Source organism: Eurosta solidaginis, chromosome 5 (assembly GCF_040869045.1).
Source record: "Eurosta solidaginis isolate ZX-2024a chromosome 5, ASM4086904v1, whole genome shotgun sequence".
Taxonomy (NCBI): domain Eukaryota; kingdom Metazoa; phylum Arthropoda; class Insecta; order Diptera; family Tephritidae; genus Eurosta; species Eurosta solidaginis.
In genome coordinates, this window is record NC_090323.1 from 249,793,866 (window position 1) to 249,813,190 (window position 19,325).

Below are 19,325 nucleotides of genomic sequence, written 5' to 3' on the forward strand. Positions count from 1 at the left end.
GCGTGTATTGTTATTACATATTTTTTCATTAAAAACTATCGCACAACTGTGCTTACACTGAAAAAATAAGTAGGAAACGTTTCTGTTATCATATTATACAATAGTTTATAGTCTAAACTAGTTAGATTACACTTTTATTAGGTTAATTTCAACGAGCAAACAAACTTTGTGGTTTATATCGCACAAAACCACACATACACACACTCACAAATTTATAATAATGCAGCAAAAAATTGTGTAAGTTAGCAGAAGGAATAAGGAACAAATGCTTATATTTTTGATAAATTTTATAACAAAATTATTATAAAACAGATAGAGCCTTATCACGCTCCAATATCCTCATAGGAACGGTTGGCGGTAAAGACGGGATTTATGTGCAGAGTAGATAAAAGCAAAACTTATCAACACATTCGCAAAAGCGCGGAAAAACATTTTAGTAAAAACTGGACTCATAGTTTTTTTTTTTCATTAAAACTGAGAGGCACCGATACTCTCATACTTTTTCCATAAGAAGAAGGTACACCAAATAATTGAAATTAAGAAAGACACCTCATGACATTCACTAAAGAAGAGGATGTGTATGCATATCAACTAGTAGTAGGATGATTTTCGAATAATAAATAAACATTTTTCAAATAAACGAGCAACACTATTCTTTTAAAAAAATTCCAAGAAAAGCACAATATTCGAATAATAGCTTACTATTCGAATATATTTATTTGAATACCGCGATTCGTATAATAATTTGCAACAAAATAACTACTTACCTATTAGTATTACTCATTATTCGAATAGTTACATAATGTATTCGAATAGCATGGTAAGGTATTCGAATAAAAAGGTGCTAGAATACTATTGTCCGAATAAATGAATAAAAAATTCGAAAGAATACTTTTCGAATAACAAATTCCTGTTGAACAATAGTGTTTATCATCCAAATAATTTTTTTTCGAATGGTCCCATCCTCAATATCAAATATAATGGAGCTAAGAGCCACTTTTGCCCACGCGTAAGGGATTGACGCATCTTGATCAAATTTTGAAAGTGCTGCAACTGTATCGGAAATTCCTGGATCATATTGGGATAATTTCGGGATTGCTTCGCGAACATTTCGGGACAACTTGAGGAACACTTCGGCATTATTTCAGGGATCTTCCCGGAACTTAGTTTTTCGATGCAATTTTGGGGCTATTTCAAGGTTACTTCTGAACTATTTTCAAAATAATTTTAGGACTTTTTTAAGACCATTTTCAGGACCACCTCAGGATTATTTTGCACCGCGATACTTGAGACAGCTTTAGAATCATTTGGAAACTATATCGCAACCAATTTGGTAAGAGGGTCACATACGTATTTTTTAGGCTTCATTTTGATACAATTTTTGAATTTTTCGCGATTATTTCATGACCAATTTCGAACAATTTTAGGATAATTACGGAATCCTGTAAAAGGGGAAATAGTTTTGAAATGATTCCAAAAAAACACCGAAATGTACCCCCGAAATGATGCCAAAACTTGCTCCAAAATTATACCGAAACAATCTTCAAATCATTCTTAAGTTCTCCCGGAATAATACATCAACCAACCCCGAGGTGATCCTGTAATAGACCTTAAATTGTTTCGAAATCACGCAAGAAATCGGTTCAAATAAAATTCGAAATTCCGTATAATCGCAAAATAGTTCCGAAAATATTTCCAAGGTTATCCTGAAATGGTTCTGTAACTCCATTACATTTAAAAGGAAAAACGGTAAGTCCCGTTTTAAGTGAACTCTTTTTTCTACCACATTTTTATGGATGTGCTTCTAAGTTTTTTTTTTGATTCACAATAAATATAAATTCCTTTTTAATGCCGAAAGTTCGTATAAGAAGCATATTTTTTGGTGGGAAGGCTTTCCCTAAAGGCAATCTAAAATTAAAATATTTCGAAAACCAACACATGGATCTATATTAGGGTGGTCATTATAAATAAAATAACAGATTAGAGACAGTTAAGGGGTGTCGCACGGAAGTCAAACTTAAGATTTCTCTATATACTTAGACTCAAAAAGTTTAAATTTAATTTCTTGTTTTCTAATACCAAAAATGTATAATACTATTGTTGGTGATATCTAATACAAAAAATTCTCATGTGATAGTTTTTTTGGTTCAACGCCTTCGAAGCGGCTTAACCGATTTTCATTGAAATTTGAAAATTTGTGAGCAGATCGAGTAGGTCTGAGAATCAGTCACCATTTATGTTTTATAACTCTAAATAGTCCAGTCCCTAGGACTGGAACTGAGACTGGAAGTGGTAGTAGGGGATGGAGAAGAATAATAAAACAAGAGGGAAGTAAAAAGGGGGAGGGGGGAAAGAGACTGAGAAAGATATAGAGTTGAACGAAGATATTTATATAGATATAGGTGGAGTGGGGAAGGGAGAAGGAGATAGAGCAGGAAATAAGTAAGAGAAAAGACGGAGAAAAAAAAGAGACGCAGAGAAATAAAAAGGCGGAAGGGGGGAGGGAGTAAAAGTACAAAGAAAAGGGGAGGGAGAGTAAGAGGTAAACACTTTTATAAACTGCATAAACTGCAGATAGACCAAATTTAGGGCAGAGCAACGTCTGCCCGATCTGCTATTCACATATAAATGTTGGTGCCGATTGGAAATGGTAAAGGCTATGTAGGCTAAATAAAATAAAACGAGCCGGAACCGTGCGCATCTCGCGCAGCGAACATAAAAGTCTCTTATTAAATATCAAGAGAAATCAGCTGTTCTATCAATCGATTAAAACTTACAGCTTGCGCTGCCATCTGGCGTATGGTAGCAACTGCCGGTAATGCAGTGCAAATATTTACAATAGTGCCATATTACAAACAGATTTCTCACAACCGTTTATGTTTAACAAATTATTTTAATAAAATATAGCTAAACAAAACCACTACGACCAAAATTGCCCAAAGCGCGCTAATAGCCCGAATCCCCATCTTTACAACCAAAACTATATTTATAGATTTGGATTCCAAATAAGAGCGAAAAAGGGACCCGTACATAAAAACAGCAATTAGAAAAAATATATGTACATATGTGATATGGGCTTGACAAGACTGGAAAAATCGAAAACTTCATTTGTAAGGACCACCCTAATGTACATATAATTTTAGACTTGTATTTAGTTAAACTTGTTACACCAACTCTTTTATTCAACGATGGCATTGTCGGCACGAAATCAATTTCTTCGCCTCGTTGGGGCGTTTAAGTACTTTATGGCTATTAAAGAATATAAAACTAAAAGATAACATAATTTAACGATGACGCCGACGTTGACGACCATTAACAATCGCAGCAACTAACAACAACATGGACATGCTGTTATTTATTTTCTTGGTTATGTATATGGGTTTGTGTAGCTATGTAAGTATGTATCTGTGCCATGAAATAGTTCAAGAACCCTCAAAGTTGTTTAAGCTTCCGCTCGATTGTGCTATATTCTGGGTTTTGGTTTCTTTTTTTTTTTTTGCAACTTTCTTGAGTGATGGAAATAGTGTCAGCCGTGTCGTGCAGCACACTTTGGTTTTGAATTTGTGGCACTATTTTTATTTTTGTGTGAAATTGGCACAAATGCGATTAATTTTTTTTGTGAACGATTACTTATACAGCTGTTATGCTTATGTTTGTGCGTTAGTTTTTGTGTGCCGGGCAAGTCCTAATTCAGGCAGCCGCTCCGAGACTGCAAATTCAATTTAGATTTCACGCTTAAGCTTAAAATCCATTTGTGTAAGAAGTAGAAAGTTCGTGCAAAAGAGTGGATCAAGACAAATTGAATTTGTTACTAAATATTGGTGGCAACAAATCTGAAACTTTATTAAAACGATCTTTCAGCAGTCCTCGACTGTCAGTAGTTTGAATAGTACTCGCAACCTTAAAGGCTTTCTACACACGAGATATGCATTCGGCATTTTAGGGTTCAGTTTTGATGGGTACGTGTTTATATAAAGCACGCATTTGAATCAGGTTGCTCCTTCTTAGAGCTTAAGCCCCGACTACAGCGTTTCCTCCCCCATCGGGTTGGGGGCCTAGAATATACGCTCTGCAAGTGTGCCCGTCGTAAGAGCCAACTAAAATACCGATATGACTCAAAGGTTGTTTCAAGGGGTTGCCAGCACAATTTATAGCTTGTCAATCTCACAGCAATAAAAAAAATTTAGCAAACCTCATTGACTAGTTTGTATTGGCAAAAGGAGCGTGATGAGAACGTCACTTGCTGATGCACCTAGTGCCTTAGTGGGAGTACCTCGCTTATCTTTTCTTATAGGGAAAGATGCAACGCTTTCTGCACTAGGATTTCAAAATAGGAATATCAATATCGATTATACTTCCCAAAATCTTTGGAAAGTTCCTTTATCGCAACAAAAACAACACCAGCAATGCGAATTGGGAAGAAAGCTCGGCCTAGATATCCTTGCAGCCATATTTCGCCTTGTATTTACATGTTTTATTTAATCCCTTGAGACGACTTTTAATGGCTCTTAACCTAGATGTTTTCTTTCCATTCACTTTTTGGTAAAAAGTAAAAGAAGCAGGATATAGTTGATTGGTTTAGGAGGTCAGGTGGAAGTCCCCTTGCACTAAATCCACCTTGTTGAGCATATATATTTGAGAAGCTCCTTTTGTCTTAGATCATAGAGAGGCAGGAGGGGCATGATCTAATCGCCCATATGACCGCTACACAGACAGATCCTTAAAATTCCTCTAGAATCTTATTTATGTAGTTTACCTCAACCATCGCCCACAAGAGTAGTGTTTCGTATACAAGAATCGGCCGTATAATCACTCCATACATTCATGCCATAATTTGTATCTTCAAACCACAATTTTTGCTTAAAAATTATTTTGCAAGCATACCTGTTTCCGTGAGCTAGATTGGCTCTATGCTCTATGATCATATAATCATCAATGCGCACCGCGTGGTTATATGACTGCAAGTTTAAATGTATATTTTCATGTTCGGGATCCACAGCGGAGGCTGAGATCTTTTTGGAATTTCGCCGGCTGAATTTTTAATCGATCGCATCGTATCGTCAAAGCTAGCACGCACGTTTTCCAAGTCGAAGGAAGCAAGATTCTCCGGATAGGACATCTTTATGTTGACGATGAACCTTGCCACAAACTTCCTTTGCATCTACAAAACTTGTGCTGCTGTTTGTGGCCGCATCAACGCTTCCGTCGTTAGTTTTGCTCCTCTTAAAGGTGCGCGTTAGACACTTCCACAATCCGTTTTCTTATACCGCCAAAACATCTCTTTGGATGGACGGTACTTTTTCTCTGTTCCGTCCTATCCTAACTCTTACAGACAGATTATGCTAATATCGCCCTCTTCGTTGTTATGCTTTATATCGCACTTTATTGGCATTCGCAAGGTGTTGATTACGCAAAAGAATACTGTGACCCACAAAACTGGTTCCGCCAGCTTTTACACCTCTCTTCCTATTGGAGGTTTAAAATTCCTTACCCAGACAGCCCCTATCTCTTTGCCACCGTCCTTTTCTTGATTCAGTTCGTGCTGTCTATTTCTTGCCCTCTGCCTCTTCTGCCTGTCGTTGGTTTTCGTTCTGTATAGTTAATTTTGTATTAGTTGTATATTTTGCATAATTGTTTTAAATCTATTTCCTTGTACCGCGTGTAAGCTCGGAAATAATTTGTCGCTTCTAACCTCCCTACTTTAGTTGGTCTCACCTTCTACACAACAAGGTAGGCAGCAATAAAGGCGCTAGTGGGTCGGCTTAGATAAAACTTTCACTTTCCCATAACTTGCTGCTATAGTATGAACGTATATATTATGGTCGTCTCATAATTACTGGAATAAATTGTGATGAATAAAACGAGATATAAAAGAAAACTTTCCTCTGCATACTTAGTTGTATACTAAACATTGGTAAGCATAAAAACAAACTACTTAATTGAAAGCTGTCAGTTTTACTTATAATTTCAGAAAGAAAAGAGCTCAAGTAGCCGCAATATTTTGATGCATTGCTTGTTAAAATTATGTGAGCACACTCTGTTGACGAATCTTATATATTATATATGGAATCCGAATCTTTCAATAAAGTTTTGGTTGTAAAGATGTAGATGCTATTAGCGAGCTTTGGGCATTATTGGCCGTAGTGCTTTTGTTTAGCTATATTTTATTAAAATAATTTGTTAAAAATAAACGATTGTGAGCACACATAGAAATCTATTTTTACTATGACACTATTGTGAATATTTGATTAGAACTAACCCTGCATTACCGGTAATTGCTAACATTCGCCAGATGGCAGCGCAAGCGCATGTAAGTTTATATTGATAGATGATTGATTAATAGAACAGCTGATTTCTGCTGATATTTGATATGAGACTTTTGTATTTTGTTGCACGATATGCGCACGAGTCCGGCTAGTAGTGCATATTCAGTTTGTAATAAAATTATAAAAAAAAAAAAAATTTAAGGTAAACGGTTTTATTGCAAACAATATTTACATTAAGCAAAAATAATATTAAAAGCAAGAAAATAATTAGTTAGGTCCTAGGTACTAATCATCACACTCCTCATCAATCTAGGGCGTTGATCAGACTGTTAGGTTCCATTTCGGAACCTCCGGAAAAGTTGTACTTACGTACACACCCTACTGCACACTCCACACCAAAACCAAAAACACGAACTTTTAGTTTTAAGTGATCTTTCTTTATTTAAGTTAGTTTTGTAGGTTTATAAATAGTTTTATTATAATTTACTTTTACCTATTTTAGTTTTAGTTTTTTGTTTGTGCAAATAAATTAATTTAGGTTAGTCACACTTGAAGCCGGAAAATTATTGTGTCAGTGTCTCGTTTCTATTCAGTGACGTGGGCCACAATTGTACTTGATATGCGCGTTGCCACCTGTACGCGCCTGTCAAATACCACTAAAGGTCCAACCACATAGAATACCTTATTATATTTTGGCGTAAGGCTTATGTTCCTTATAAGACAATTAAATAAAAGCGTTGGACCCGTCAAATTTCTATTGATAGTCATAGGTAAGACCAACTGAACCTTAATCCGGTTATGCTACGCCTCACATTTTTAGAAATTTCACGCGCCCAACGCTTTATTTAATTGTCTGATGAACGCCCTAGATTGATGAGGAGTGTGATGACTAGTACCTAGGACCTACCTAATTATTTTCTATCTATTAATATTATTACTAGTTAAAGTACGTATTGTTTTCAATAAAACCGTTTAACATAAAAATTTGTTTTAATTATTTTATTTTCTATCTTTTAGAATTCTTATTACTTAATGTAATTATTTATTTCAATAAAACCGTTTAAATTAAAAACTTTTTTTTATTTATTTTATTATACTGAAATTTCACTAGCAAAATTTGAACTTATGTGATCCAAAGTATTTTGATGTCACTTCTACCGAACTATATATAATATTTGTTCAAAGAGCCAAATCGGACAGACAAGTACGAGTTTTTTGAATATTTCAATTTTTGCGACACCTAGCGTGAATTTTTTTTACTAAAGCGGTTTCTATTTCTGTATGTCAAATATGATTTCCAAATATGAGCCAAATCGGACCACAAATACGATTTTTGTGAATATCTCGATGCTTGCGCCACCTATCGGCGATTTTTTACACAGGTCGCTTTCTATTCATGTATGCATTATGTGTTCCAAATATGAGCCAAATCGGACCACATATACGATTTTTGTGAATATCTCGATCATTGCGCCACCTAGCGGTGATTTTTTCATAGGTCGCTTTCCATTCTTGTGTGTATTATGTGCTCCAAATGTGAGCGAAATCGGACCGCAAATACGATTTTTGTGAATATCTCTATCCTTGCGCCACCTAGCGACGATTTTTTTCGTATTATTGCATTGTAATCGGGTTCTCAACTATATTCCAAGTTTTGAGCTTGCAGCTTATAGGGAAGTAACTTAAAATTTAATTTTATATTTTAATTTTATATAATAATTACAAAATTCGTTCACAACGGCCGGCCATGCGTGCAGCCTGTCAAGTCAACCTAAATAAAACCGTTTAAAAATCAGCGAATTCATATGGAATTTTGACATCGTGGCTGCAAATTCGAATATGCTATATTTCATAATACCTTTCAACAACGCCCTTTATCCGCATTTCTTTTGAAAATACCCTATCTCAGAACTTAGTGGAACAACGCTCCGTCTCAGATTTTTTTTTCATAAATGCTCTATCTCACCTCAAATAGTATTGAACTTATCCCAGATGGATCGGTTTTGAAACAAATTCTGAAATTTTTATAAAAAAAATTTTTTACAAAATTACATTAAATGAACAAAAGTAAAATAAATTAAAATAAAATAAAATAAAATAAAATAAATAAAATAATTTAAATTAAAATAAAATAAAATAAAATAAAATAAAATAAAATAAAATAAAATAGAATAAAATAAAGTGAGATAAGATCAATTAAAATAGAATAGATGCAATAATATAAAAAAAATTAAAAATAAATAAATAAATTAAATTAAATAAAGTAAAATAAAATTAAATAAAATAAAATAAAATAAATAAATTCAATTGAACAAGATAAAATTAATAAAAATAATATAACTAAAATCAAAATGAAATAAAATAAAATAATAAAAATTAAAATAAAATAAAATAAAATAAAACAAAATAAAATAAGTAAAATAATGTAAATTGAAATAAAAGAAAATAAGGTGAGATGAAATCAATAAAATAGATTAAATAATATAAAAATAATACAAAAAAATAAAATAAAATAAAGTAAAACAAAATGAAATAAAATAAAATTAAATAAAACAAAATAAAATAAAAAAAAAATAAAATGAAACAAAATAAAATAAAATAAAATAAATAAAATAATTTAAATTAAAAATAAAATAAAGTGAGATAAAATCAATTAAAATAAAATAGATTAAATAATATAAAAAAAAATAATAAAAATTAAATAAAATAAAATAAAATAAAGTAAATTAAAATGAAATAAAATAAAATAAAATAAAATAAAATAGAATAAAATAAAATAAAATAAAATAAAATAAAACAAAATAAAATAAAATGAAATAAAAGAAAATAAAATAAAACTAAATAAAATAAAATAAATTAAATAAATTTAATTGAACAAAATAAAATTAATAAAAATAATATAACTAAAATCAAAATGAAATAAAATAAAATAATATAAATTAAAATAAAGTAAAATAAAATAAAATAAAATAAAAGAAAATAAAATAAATATATATATGTAATGCAAGCTCCTATTGAAAATGATAATCGTAGACGATGCCAAAGACATCCCGAAACAATTCACCACATAACCGGTGCATGTGATACATTGGCGGCTACCGAATATTTAAGAAGGCATAACCAGGTAGCAAAGATCGTACATCAAACACTAGCTCTGCGTTATGATCTAATTACAGCGGAATACCCATACTACACATATACCCCAGAGGCAACGCTAGAAAACAGCGCCTTCAAATTGTATTGGGAAGGGTCTATTCTAACAGATCGTACCATGCCACATAAACGACCTGATATAACGATCTTAAATAAGCAGGAGAATCAGGCTTACGTAATAGACATAGGTGTTCCAAATACACACAATCTACAGTAGTGCTATGCGGAGAAGCTCAGAAAATATCAAAGTCTGGCACACGAAATAAGGAGATGTGGAAGCTGCACAGAGTCGACATAATACCCTTAATAATATCCTCAACTGGAGTTATCCCAAAATCACTAAACTGTAGCCTTGATAAACTTCAACTCACCGAAAGGCGACGAGCGATAGAGAAGGCTGTTATTTTATCGACAAGCTCTATAGTTAGGAAATTCTTAAGCATTCACTAATCTACGATGATTTATACATATCAACAAATAAAATAAATGGAAAATGAAAACAATCCATGGCAGACACCCCCATTCATTAATCCAACCAGGGATCGATCCCGTTGCTTCAAAACTATGGCTGAAGAATTCAGGAATCTTTATGGAAACTGAGGGCCGCGTGATAGCAATACAGGACCAAGTCATCGCCACAAAAAATTACTTAAAGTACATTGTACGCGCTGAAATAGACAGTGACAAATGCCGGAAGTGCCAACAGCAGTCGGCAACAATACAGCACATAACAGGAGCTTGCGTTATGCTCGCAGCAACATACTATTTAGCACGACATAACAACGTAGCAAAAATCGTTCACCAGAGCTTGAAAATCCGTACGAATATGCTTATAGAAGAGGTTCCGTATCATAAATATACTCCCTCAGCAGTGCTAGAAAGTAGCGAATATAAACTATACTGGGACCGCACTATACTTTCAGACAGAACTATACGCCATAACAGGCCGGATATAGTCTTATTAAAGAAGAAAAAAAGAGCGCGTATTTAATTGATATAGGGGTTCCCAATACGCACAACTTGAAAGACGTGCACACAGAAAAGAAAAGAAAGTACACAGGAATTACTCAGGAAATGAAGCTGTTATGGCACCTTGATAAAGTAAGCATAGAGCCAGAAATCATTTCATCAACAGGCGTGGTACCCAAAACCCTTATGACGACCCTGGAGAAATTAAAATTAGAAGATAAGCTTCCACCTATTAAAAATACAGTAATTCTATCAACAACATCCATTGTTCGTTCGTTTTTAGAAATTGACATGTAATTTACAGATTATTATGAATTTACCTATGTATATTTAGTATAAAAAGCTTTATATGTATGTCTTGTTGTATACAACCGATGTATAATGTATAGCCCAAAGTGGAGCTCAAGGAAGAAATCAAATAAAATAAAATAAAGTAAAATAAAATAAAATAAAACAAAATAAAGTAAAATTAAACAAGATAAATTAAAGTAAGATAGAATTAATAAAAATAATAATTTAATTAAACAAGATAAAATTAATAAAAACAAGTAAGGAAGGCTAAGTTCGGGTGTAACCGAACATTACATACTCAGCTGAGAGCTTTGGAGACAAAATAAGGGAAAGTCACCATGTAGGAAAATGAACCTAGGTGGAATGTGTTTGTATGACATTGGTATCAAATGGGAGGTATTAAAGAGTATTTTAAAAGGGAGTGGCCATAGTTCTATAGGTGGACGCCATTTCGGGATATATCCATAAAGGTGGAACAGGGGTGACTCTAGAATGTGTTTGTAAGATATGGGTATCAAATTAAAGGTATTAATGAGGGTTTTAAAAGGGAGTGGCCCTTAGTTGTACATTTGAAGGCTCGCGATAACAACCAAATATGGACCAGGGTGACCCAGAACATCATCTGTCGGGCACCGCTAATTTATTTATATATATAATACCACGAACAGTTATCCTTCCAAGATTCCAAGGGCTTTTGATTTCGCCCTGCAAAACTTTTTCATTTTCTTCTACTTAATATGGTAGGTGTCACACCCATTTTACAAAGTTTTTTCTAAAGTTATATTTTGCGTCAATAAACCAATCGAATTACAATGCTTCATCCCTTTTTTCATATTTGGTATAGATCTATGGCATTTTTTTCATTTTTCGTAATTTTCGATATCGAAAAAGTGGGCGTGGTCATAGTCGGATTTCGACCATTTTTGATATCAATACAAAGTGAGTTCAGATAAGTACGTGAACTGAGTTTAATAAATATATATACATTTTTGTTCAAGTTAACGGCTGAGGGGATAGACAGACGGTCGACTGTGTATAAACACTGGGCGTGGCTTCAACTGATTTCGCCCTTTTTCACAGAATACAGTTACCGTCCTATAATCTAAGCCCCTACCAAATTTCACAAGGATTGGTAAATTTTTGTTCGACTTATGGCATTGAAAGTATCTTAGACAAATTAAATGAAAAAGGGCGGAGCCACGCCCATTTTGAAATTTTCTTTTATTTTTATATTTTGTTGCATCATATAATTACTGGAGTTGAATGTTGACATAATTTACTTATATACTGTAAAGATAATCAATTTTTTGTTAAAATTTGACTTTTTTAAAAAGTGGGCGTGTTCTTCATCCGAATTTGCTCATTTTTTATTTAGCACATATACAGTAATAGTAGTAACGTTCCTGCCAAATTTCATCATGTTATCTTCAACGACTGCCAAATTCCGGCTTGCAAAACTTTCAAATTACCTTCTTTCAAAAGCGGGCGGTGCTACGCCCACTGTCCAAGACATTACTAATTTTCTATTCTACGTCATAAGGTCAACCCAGCTACCAAGTTTCATCGATTTGTCCGTCTTTGATAATGAATTATCGCACTTTTTTGGATTTTTCGAAATTTTTGATATCCAAAAAGTGGGCGTGGTTATTGTCCGATTTTGTTCATTTTAAATAGCGATCTGAGATGAGTACCCAGGAACCTACATACCAAATTTCATCAAGATACCTCAAAATTTACTCAAGTTATCGTGTTTACGGACGGACGGACGGACGGACGGACATGGCCAAATAAATTTCTTTTTTCGCCCAGATCATTTTTATATATAGAAGTCTATATCTATCTCGATTAGTTTATGCCGTTACGGATTGCTGTTATGCGAACAAAGTTAATATACTCTGTGAGCTCTGCTCAGCTGAGTATAATAATATAACTAACTTCAAAATGAAATAAAATAAAATAAAATAAAATAAAATATAATATAATAAAACAAATTAAAATGAAATAAAACAAGTAAGGAAGGTTAAGTTCGGGTGTAACCGAACATTACATACTCAGTTGAGAGCTATGGTGACAACATAAGGGAAAATAACCATGTAGGAAAATGAACCGAGGGAAACCCTGGAATGTGTATCAAATGAAAGGCGTTAAAGAGTATTTTATGAGGGAGTGGGCCATAGTTCTATAGGTGGATGCCATTTAGGGATATAGCCATAAAGGTGGATCAGGGTTGACTCTAGAATGCGTTTGTACGATATGGGTTTCAAATGAAAGGTGTTAATGAGTATTTTAAAAGGGAGTAATCCTTAGTTCCATAGGTGGACGCCATTTCGAGATATCGCCACAAAGGTGGACCAGGGGTGACCCTAGAATTTGTTTGTACAATATGGGTATCAAAAAAAAGGTGTTAATGAGTATTTTAAAAGGGAGTAATCCTTAGTTCCATAGGTGGACGCGGTTTCGATATATCGCCATAAAGGTGGACCAGGGGTAACCCTAGAATTTGTTTGTACAATATGGGTATCAAAAGAAAGGTGTTTATGAGTATTTTAAAAGGGAGTAATCCTTAGTTCCATATGTGGACGCCGTTTCGAGATATCGCCATAAAGGTGGAGCAGGGGTGACCCTAGAATTTGTTTGTACAATATGGGTATCAAAAGAAAGGTGTTAATGAGTATTTTAAAAGGGAGTGGGCCTTCGTTCTATAGGTGTTCGCCTTTTCGAGATATCGCCATAAAGGTGGACCAGGGGTGACTTTAGAATATGTTTTTACGATATGGGTATCAAATGAAAGGTGTTAATGAGTATTTTAAAAGGGCGTGGGGCTTAGTTCTATAGGTGGACGCCTTTTCGAGATATCGCCATAAAGGTGGACCAGGGGTGACTCTCGAATGAGTTTGTGCGATATGGGTATCAAATTAAAGGTATTAATGAGAGTTTTAAAAGGGAGTGGTGTGAAGGCGTTTTCCAGATATCGACCAAAATGTGGACCAGGGTGACCCAGAACATCATCTGTTGGATACAGCTAATTTATTTATATATGTAATACCTGCCAAGATTTTAAGGGTTTTTTATTTCGCCCTGTAGAACTTTTTCATTTTCTTCTACTTAATATGGTAGGTGTCACAACCATTTTATAAAGTTTTTTCTAAAGTTTCATGCTTTTTTTCGTATTTGGTATAGAATTATAACATTTTTTCATTTTTCGTAATTTTCGATATCGAAAAAGTGGGCGTGGTCATAGTCGGATTTCGTTCATTTTTCATATCAAGATAAAGTGAGTTCAAGTAAGCACGTGAACTAAGTTCATTAAAGATATGTCGATTTTTGCCCAAGTTATAGTGTTAACGGCCATGCGGAAGGACAGACGGACGCCTGTGTATAAAAACTGGGCGTGGCATCAACCGATTTCGCCCATTTTCACAGAAAACAGTTAATGTCATAAAATCTATGCCCATACCAAATTTCAAAAGGATTGGTTAATTTTTGTTCGACTTATGGCGTTAAAAGTATCCTAGACAAATTAAATGAAAAAGGGCGGAGCCACGCCCATTTTGAAATTTTCTTTTATTTTTGTATTTTGTTGCACCATATCATTACTGGAGTTGAATGTTGACATAATTTACTTATATACTGTAAAGATATTAAATTTTGTTGTTAAAATTTTACTTAAAAAAAATTTTTTTTTAAAAGTGGGCGTGGTCCTTCTCCGATTTTGCTAATTTTTATTAGGCGTACATATAGTAATAGAAGTAACGTTCCTGCCAAATTTCATCAAGATACCTCAAAATTTACTCAAGTTATCGTGTTAACGGACGGACGGACGGACGGACATGGCTCAATCAAATTTTTTTTCGATCCTGATTATTTTGATATATAGAAGTCTATATCTATCTCGATTCCTTTATATATGTACAACCAACCGTTATCCAATCAAACTTAATATACTCTGTGAGCTCTGCTCAACTGAGTATAACAACATAAAAAAGTAAGATAAAATTAATAAAAATAATATAAACAAAATCAAAATAAAAAAGAGAAATAAAATAAAATAAAAGTTTTTTGAGATTGGTGGTTTTGGAACGGTGAAATTTTAATATTACACTCCTTGGTCTATCCACATGTGCTTTTTCAACTCGGTAGCAACTGTCATCCTTTGCTAATATCTTCAAGTATTGTTCAGAAATCAACAAAAAGTTGAGTACTTTTTCTCATAATGTTTTTGTTTTTATGAGTTTTATTTTAATTTTCTACAACTTTCTTTTACAAGTTGCATATAAAATAAATACAAAAAAACAAATATCCAACTATTCGTGAGCCATAAATAGTTGTCACCAATACAGGCACATTCTTACATACAATACATATGACATGAAAACAGTTGATAAAACCACATGAACGTAATTTTGTGGTTATTGCTTTGTCACTTTTGTTTATTTACTTGCTAACAATACAGCGAGTTTTATGGACTTTCGCTACTACATAGCTAAGAGGGGAAAGCATAAGTCAGTTTCTTGTGCACTCGTAAATGCGGTGTTGCTTGCGCTTTGAATATTACATTTTCACACAATATTTTGTTCATAAAGATCATAGAAGTATTCATTTAGTTTCTAACAACAGTTTGTTATTAACCCCACAAGGGATCGGTTTCATAGTGGAACTTAAACTGCAGTTAAATTTGGCAAAAGTTTACCCCAACACTTTTTAATGCTAAAGTCGATTTTTTCGCACGAGCTTTACTGGAGCTTGTGACAAACAGGTGTTAGAAAATTAAAAAGGGCATTCGAAACTAAAGTGACTACAACTGCGGATAGCGGGAATAGACGGCCGATAATAGAGGGCTCAAACATTCTAAAATAAAATCGCGATATCAATCGAAACTATGAAATGCTTACCATTCGTGTTTAATTAGAAGGTACTTAGGCGGAGTTTATAGAATCTCATATCTAACTACGAAAAAAAAACGTAATGTAAGAGGCGGGCTTGGTAAAATGCTGAGCCCAGATTGAAGTAGAGGTTACATAATCAGACCATTACAGTTGGTAATTCAGCAACAGAAGGGCGCATATATAACGACTTACATCAGGTATTCACTTTTATAGCGAGCAGAATCAATGTCGACAACATTTGAGCGGAAATAGCAGAGTTTTTGGGAAGCCATTGAAAGTTACAGTATTTAAGATGAGGTGAAGAACGTGTAATCAAAAAAGCGGTACTGCTCTGTAGCATAACATGCGAACAATTTACGTGGTATTTAGAGACAAATCAAAACAGGGAAAGGAAAGGAAATGAGAGACGAGGGGAGAAGAGAGAAAAGATTAGAAACGAAACCCGAAGTCAGAAAGGAACGGCGGCTGTCAATCTGTTATCGTCGGGTTTTGGGCGTGTTATCCATAACTTATCGACGAGCTATCAATTTGCTGTACAAAGGCGTCTTATCGACGAAGTAAAAACGAGCTATCGATTTGCTATCTATTTTGTGTTATAAAATTTCCTATCGATAACGAGGATGCGCAAAGAGTTACCGACATCTCTCCACCGATTTTCGGGATTTTTCGAAAAGATTTCGGGTATTGAGAAGCTATCGACTGTTTATCGATATGTTATCACAAATATTATGATTTGTTATCGACAAATTATCGATTTTTTTAAGTTATCGATTTATTATCAGAATGTTATCAATTTCCTATCGGACTGTTACCATTCTGCTTACGCCGTTTTATCTATTGTTATCGAAGAATAATCGGTTTACTGAGAAACAGATACCGGCGAAACTTCAACATAAAATCGATGACATATTTGCAGCTCATCGATAATAAGCCTATAACAAACCAATAAAAGATCGATGACTGAGCGATAGTAAGCTGTTGAAATTTTGATAAATTGCCGATAGTAATTCGCTATCGATAATAAGTATATTATAAAACAATAACTTGTCGTATCGGTATATACCGATAGAAGCCGATGATGCTACTCTCAAACAGCTCTAATAATCGAAAATCATTTGTTTCTGGTAAAGTAAGATCGGTTGTAGTTTTAAACGAACACGTGTAGGCTTACACACCGATTTTCACGAGTACTTGATACTCACACCTTTTAGGCTTCATAGAAGGGTAAAGCAGCTCAATCTAGGGCTCTTAAACAGGGAAAAGAACTCTGATCGATTTTAAAATATCAATACATATAAGATCTACGTTTCTAAAACCTTCTGCATCAGAGGCTGCTACTTTTTTTGCATTCATTATTTACTCTTATCTGCTGTTGATTATGTTAAAACTATTTCATTCATGTACACATTTACAAGTTTATTCACAGAAATTTTCCAGCCACCGCTTTTGATTAGCCGCCATTAAATCGAGTTTTCCAAAAAAAAAAAGATACTCTAGCTCGTTTTGTTCCTATCGTTAAAAAAATTCTTCCCCGTACTTAGCCACTCTCCCTCTATGTCTCTTGTATCAGAATGTAAAGTTCCCTGATGATGGACAAGTTCGACATCAGTTTGTCTTATTCGAGTTTTATAAAAACTCATAAATATCACATTTATATTATTTATTTATTAATCTCATTTATACGATTCAAAATATTTGGAATATCTTAGAGTCTACTTGGAAGCTGTAGACTCCGCTATTTAATAAAAAAAATTTAAGAAGCACACCATGAAGGAAAAGTTTGGCCGTAACCTCTTCGGTAGTAAATCGTGCCATAGATTTATTTATGACATGAGGGTTAGAAGCTCAGATAGATTAAGATATCAGTAAGAAAGAGTAGGATGCATTTACGTATCACAAAGTCAAGATCTATGATCCTCGTCTAGAACAGGAACATCATTACTTAGCCCGACTGCACATAAAAATTTCCGGTTAAATTACCTTGCTTAACTGTGGCTGATATTCAAGATTTTTTTTAAATTCGAATTTAGTCTGAAATCTATACTGAAAATGCCATATGCAAAAAAAAAAAAAAAAAAACAAACAGAAATCACTGAAATATTTTGCATACGCTCGTTAATATTTAACTATGTACGTATGTATAAGCAAACTGATTCAGCACCAATTCAATTTGTGGCATGTAGATGGTACACACATTTCTATATTTTTTCAAAATTTCCCTTCCAAATATTACGTGATTGAATTTTTTATTTATTTTTTTTTGAAACAGGCGGGTCCACATCACCAAGGAAACGCTAAAATGTTTGGACGGTGATTATGAAGTGGAGGAGGGAAAAGGTGCAGAACGTAATTCATATCTTAAGGATCATCAAATTGAAACATATCTGATAGTGCCAGGAGATATCTATCGACCGGTAAGTGATTTTTTTTTAAGAAAACCATTTGTAGGTATCACATCAAATGGCTTAGCAAAATATACGTAGAAACCTATGCCAGGAAATTGCAAAATTTTAGAGAGCAAGCATTTCTACCAATAAAAATTTTTGTGAATTCCATTCACATTTACATACATAACAACATACATAAATATGCTCATATGTATTTTATATGTGTTTGCTATTGAAAAAGTATTTATATCTGTGTGGGTGGTGCCATTGGACGTGGGACACGTGTTGCTTACGCATGACTGCTTTCATCCGTTCATATGTAAATACATACATACATACTTGAATATAAACTCACGTGTTCTTTTAGATACAATAAGTTTATGAAATTCTTGCCGCTGCAAATTTATTTATTGTATACATATGTGCATTCACACACACACATACATACATAAGTCCATAAGTATGCACTGGGTCGATTTGTATGGACGAAAGTTAACCTATATCGCGCCATCGATTTTTCGATAGGATTTGGGCTCAGGAAAAATGTTCCACTACAAAAAAATAATTTTCGAGCCTGCAAAAAAAATCGATTTTTCGATCAAAATTCTTCTAAATCTCCATAAAAGAAATTTTTTTTTTCAAAAAACTGCATTTACCAATTTTGCATTTTCCAATTGACACGAAAAAAAATACATAAAAAATTATTTGGAGCCTTGAAAATGAAAAAATTCATAAAAAATCGTTGAAATTTTGCAGGCTCAAAAATAATTTTTTTCGGTATGCGTAGTGGAACTTTTTTTACTGAGCCCAAATCCTATCGAAAAATCGATGGCGCGATATCGGTTAATAAATCGACCCAGTCTAATGTACACATCCGTCTGATTATGCAAAATATCGGAAGGCAATGAAATAAAGAACTGCCTAAAGGCTAGTTACGGAATATGAAATAAATAAATACACTAACGCAATAAATATACACATACAGTTGTGAGGAAGAAAAAAGCAAAATGAATCAAAAAGTTTTCAGCATTGTTTGGGTTCTGCCTAGGCCATTGGTAATGCCATGGTTGGCCTAGGAGTCGAGGGGACTCTGACTGATCTCATTAACAACCTTATGTGGAAGAGAATTGTGGCAGCGTTGTGGGAATGTACCACAAAAGAGCGAGAGGCATACAAAGGCTGCCACAGGGGGTATCTTATCTACGGTAATATGAGGTGTGGTAGGAAATGAGATTATGGTTGAGCTAGAAGGTAGAGTCTGCCGAGTGGTGCTTTTGGTTGATGACTTCGTAATCATTGTCAGAGGTAAATTTCTGAAAAAACGCAGCACTGGTACTCACTTGTATTTTTCTATAGGGTTAGCTATCTGAGGA

General features: G+C 33.8%; 1 protein-coding gene across 1 annotated transcript in view; it reads left to right on the top strand.

Moving 5' to 3' along the window:
* The window catches only part of LOC137253159 (uncharacterized), a 317,974-nt gene that overhangs the window by 204,377 nt on the left and 94,272 nt on the right, over positions 1–19,325 (top strand). Inside the window, exon 16 of the mRNA XM_067789611.1 lies at positions 17,835–17,979. Coding sequence (XP_067645712.1) covers positions 17,835–17,979 — 145 coding nt within the window. The remainder of the gene's footprint in view (positions 1–17,834; positions 17,980–19,325) is intronic.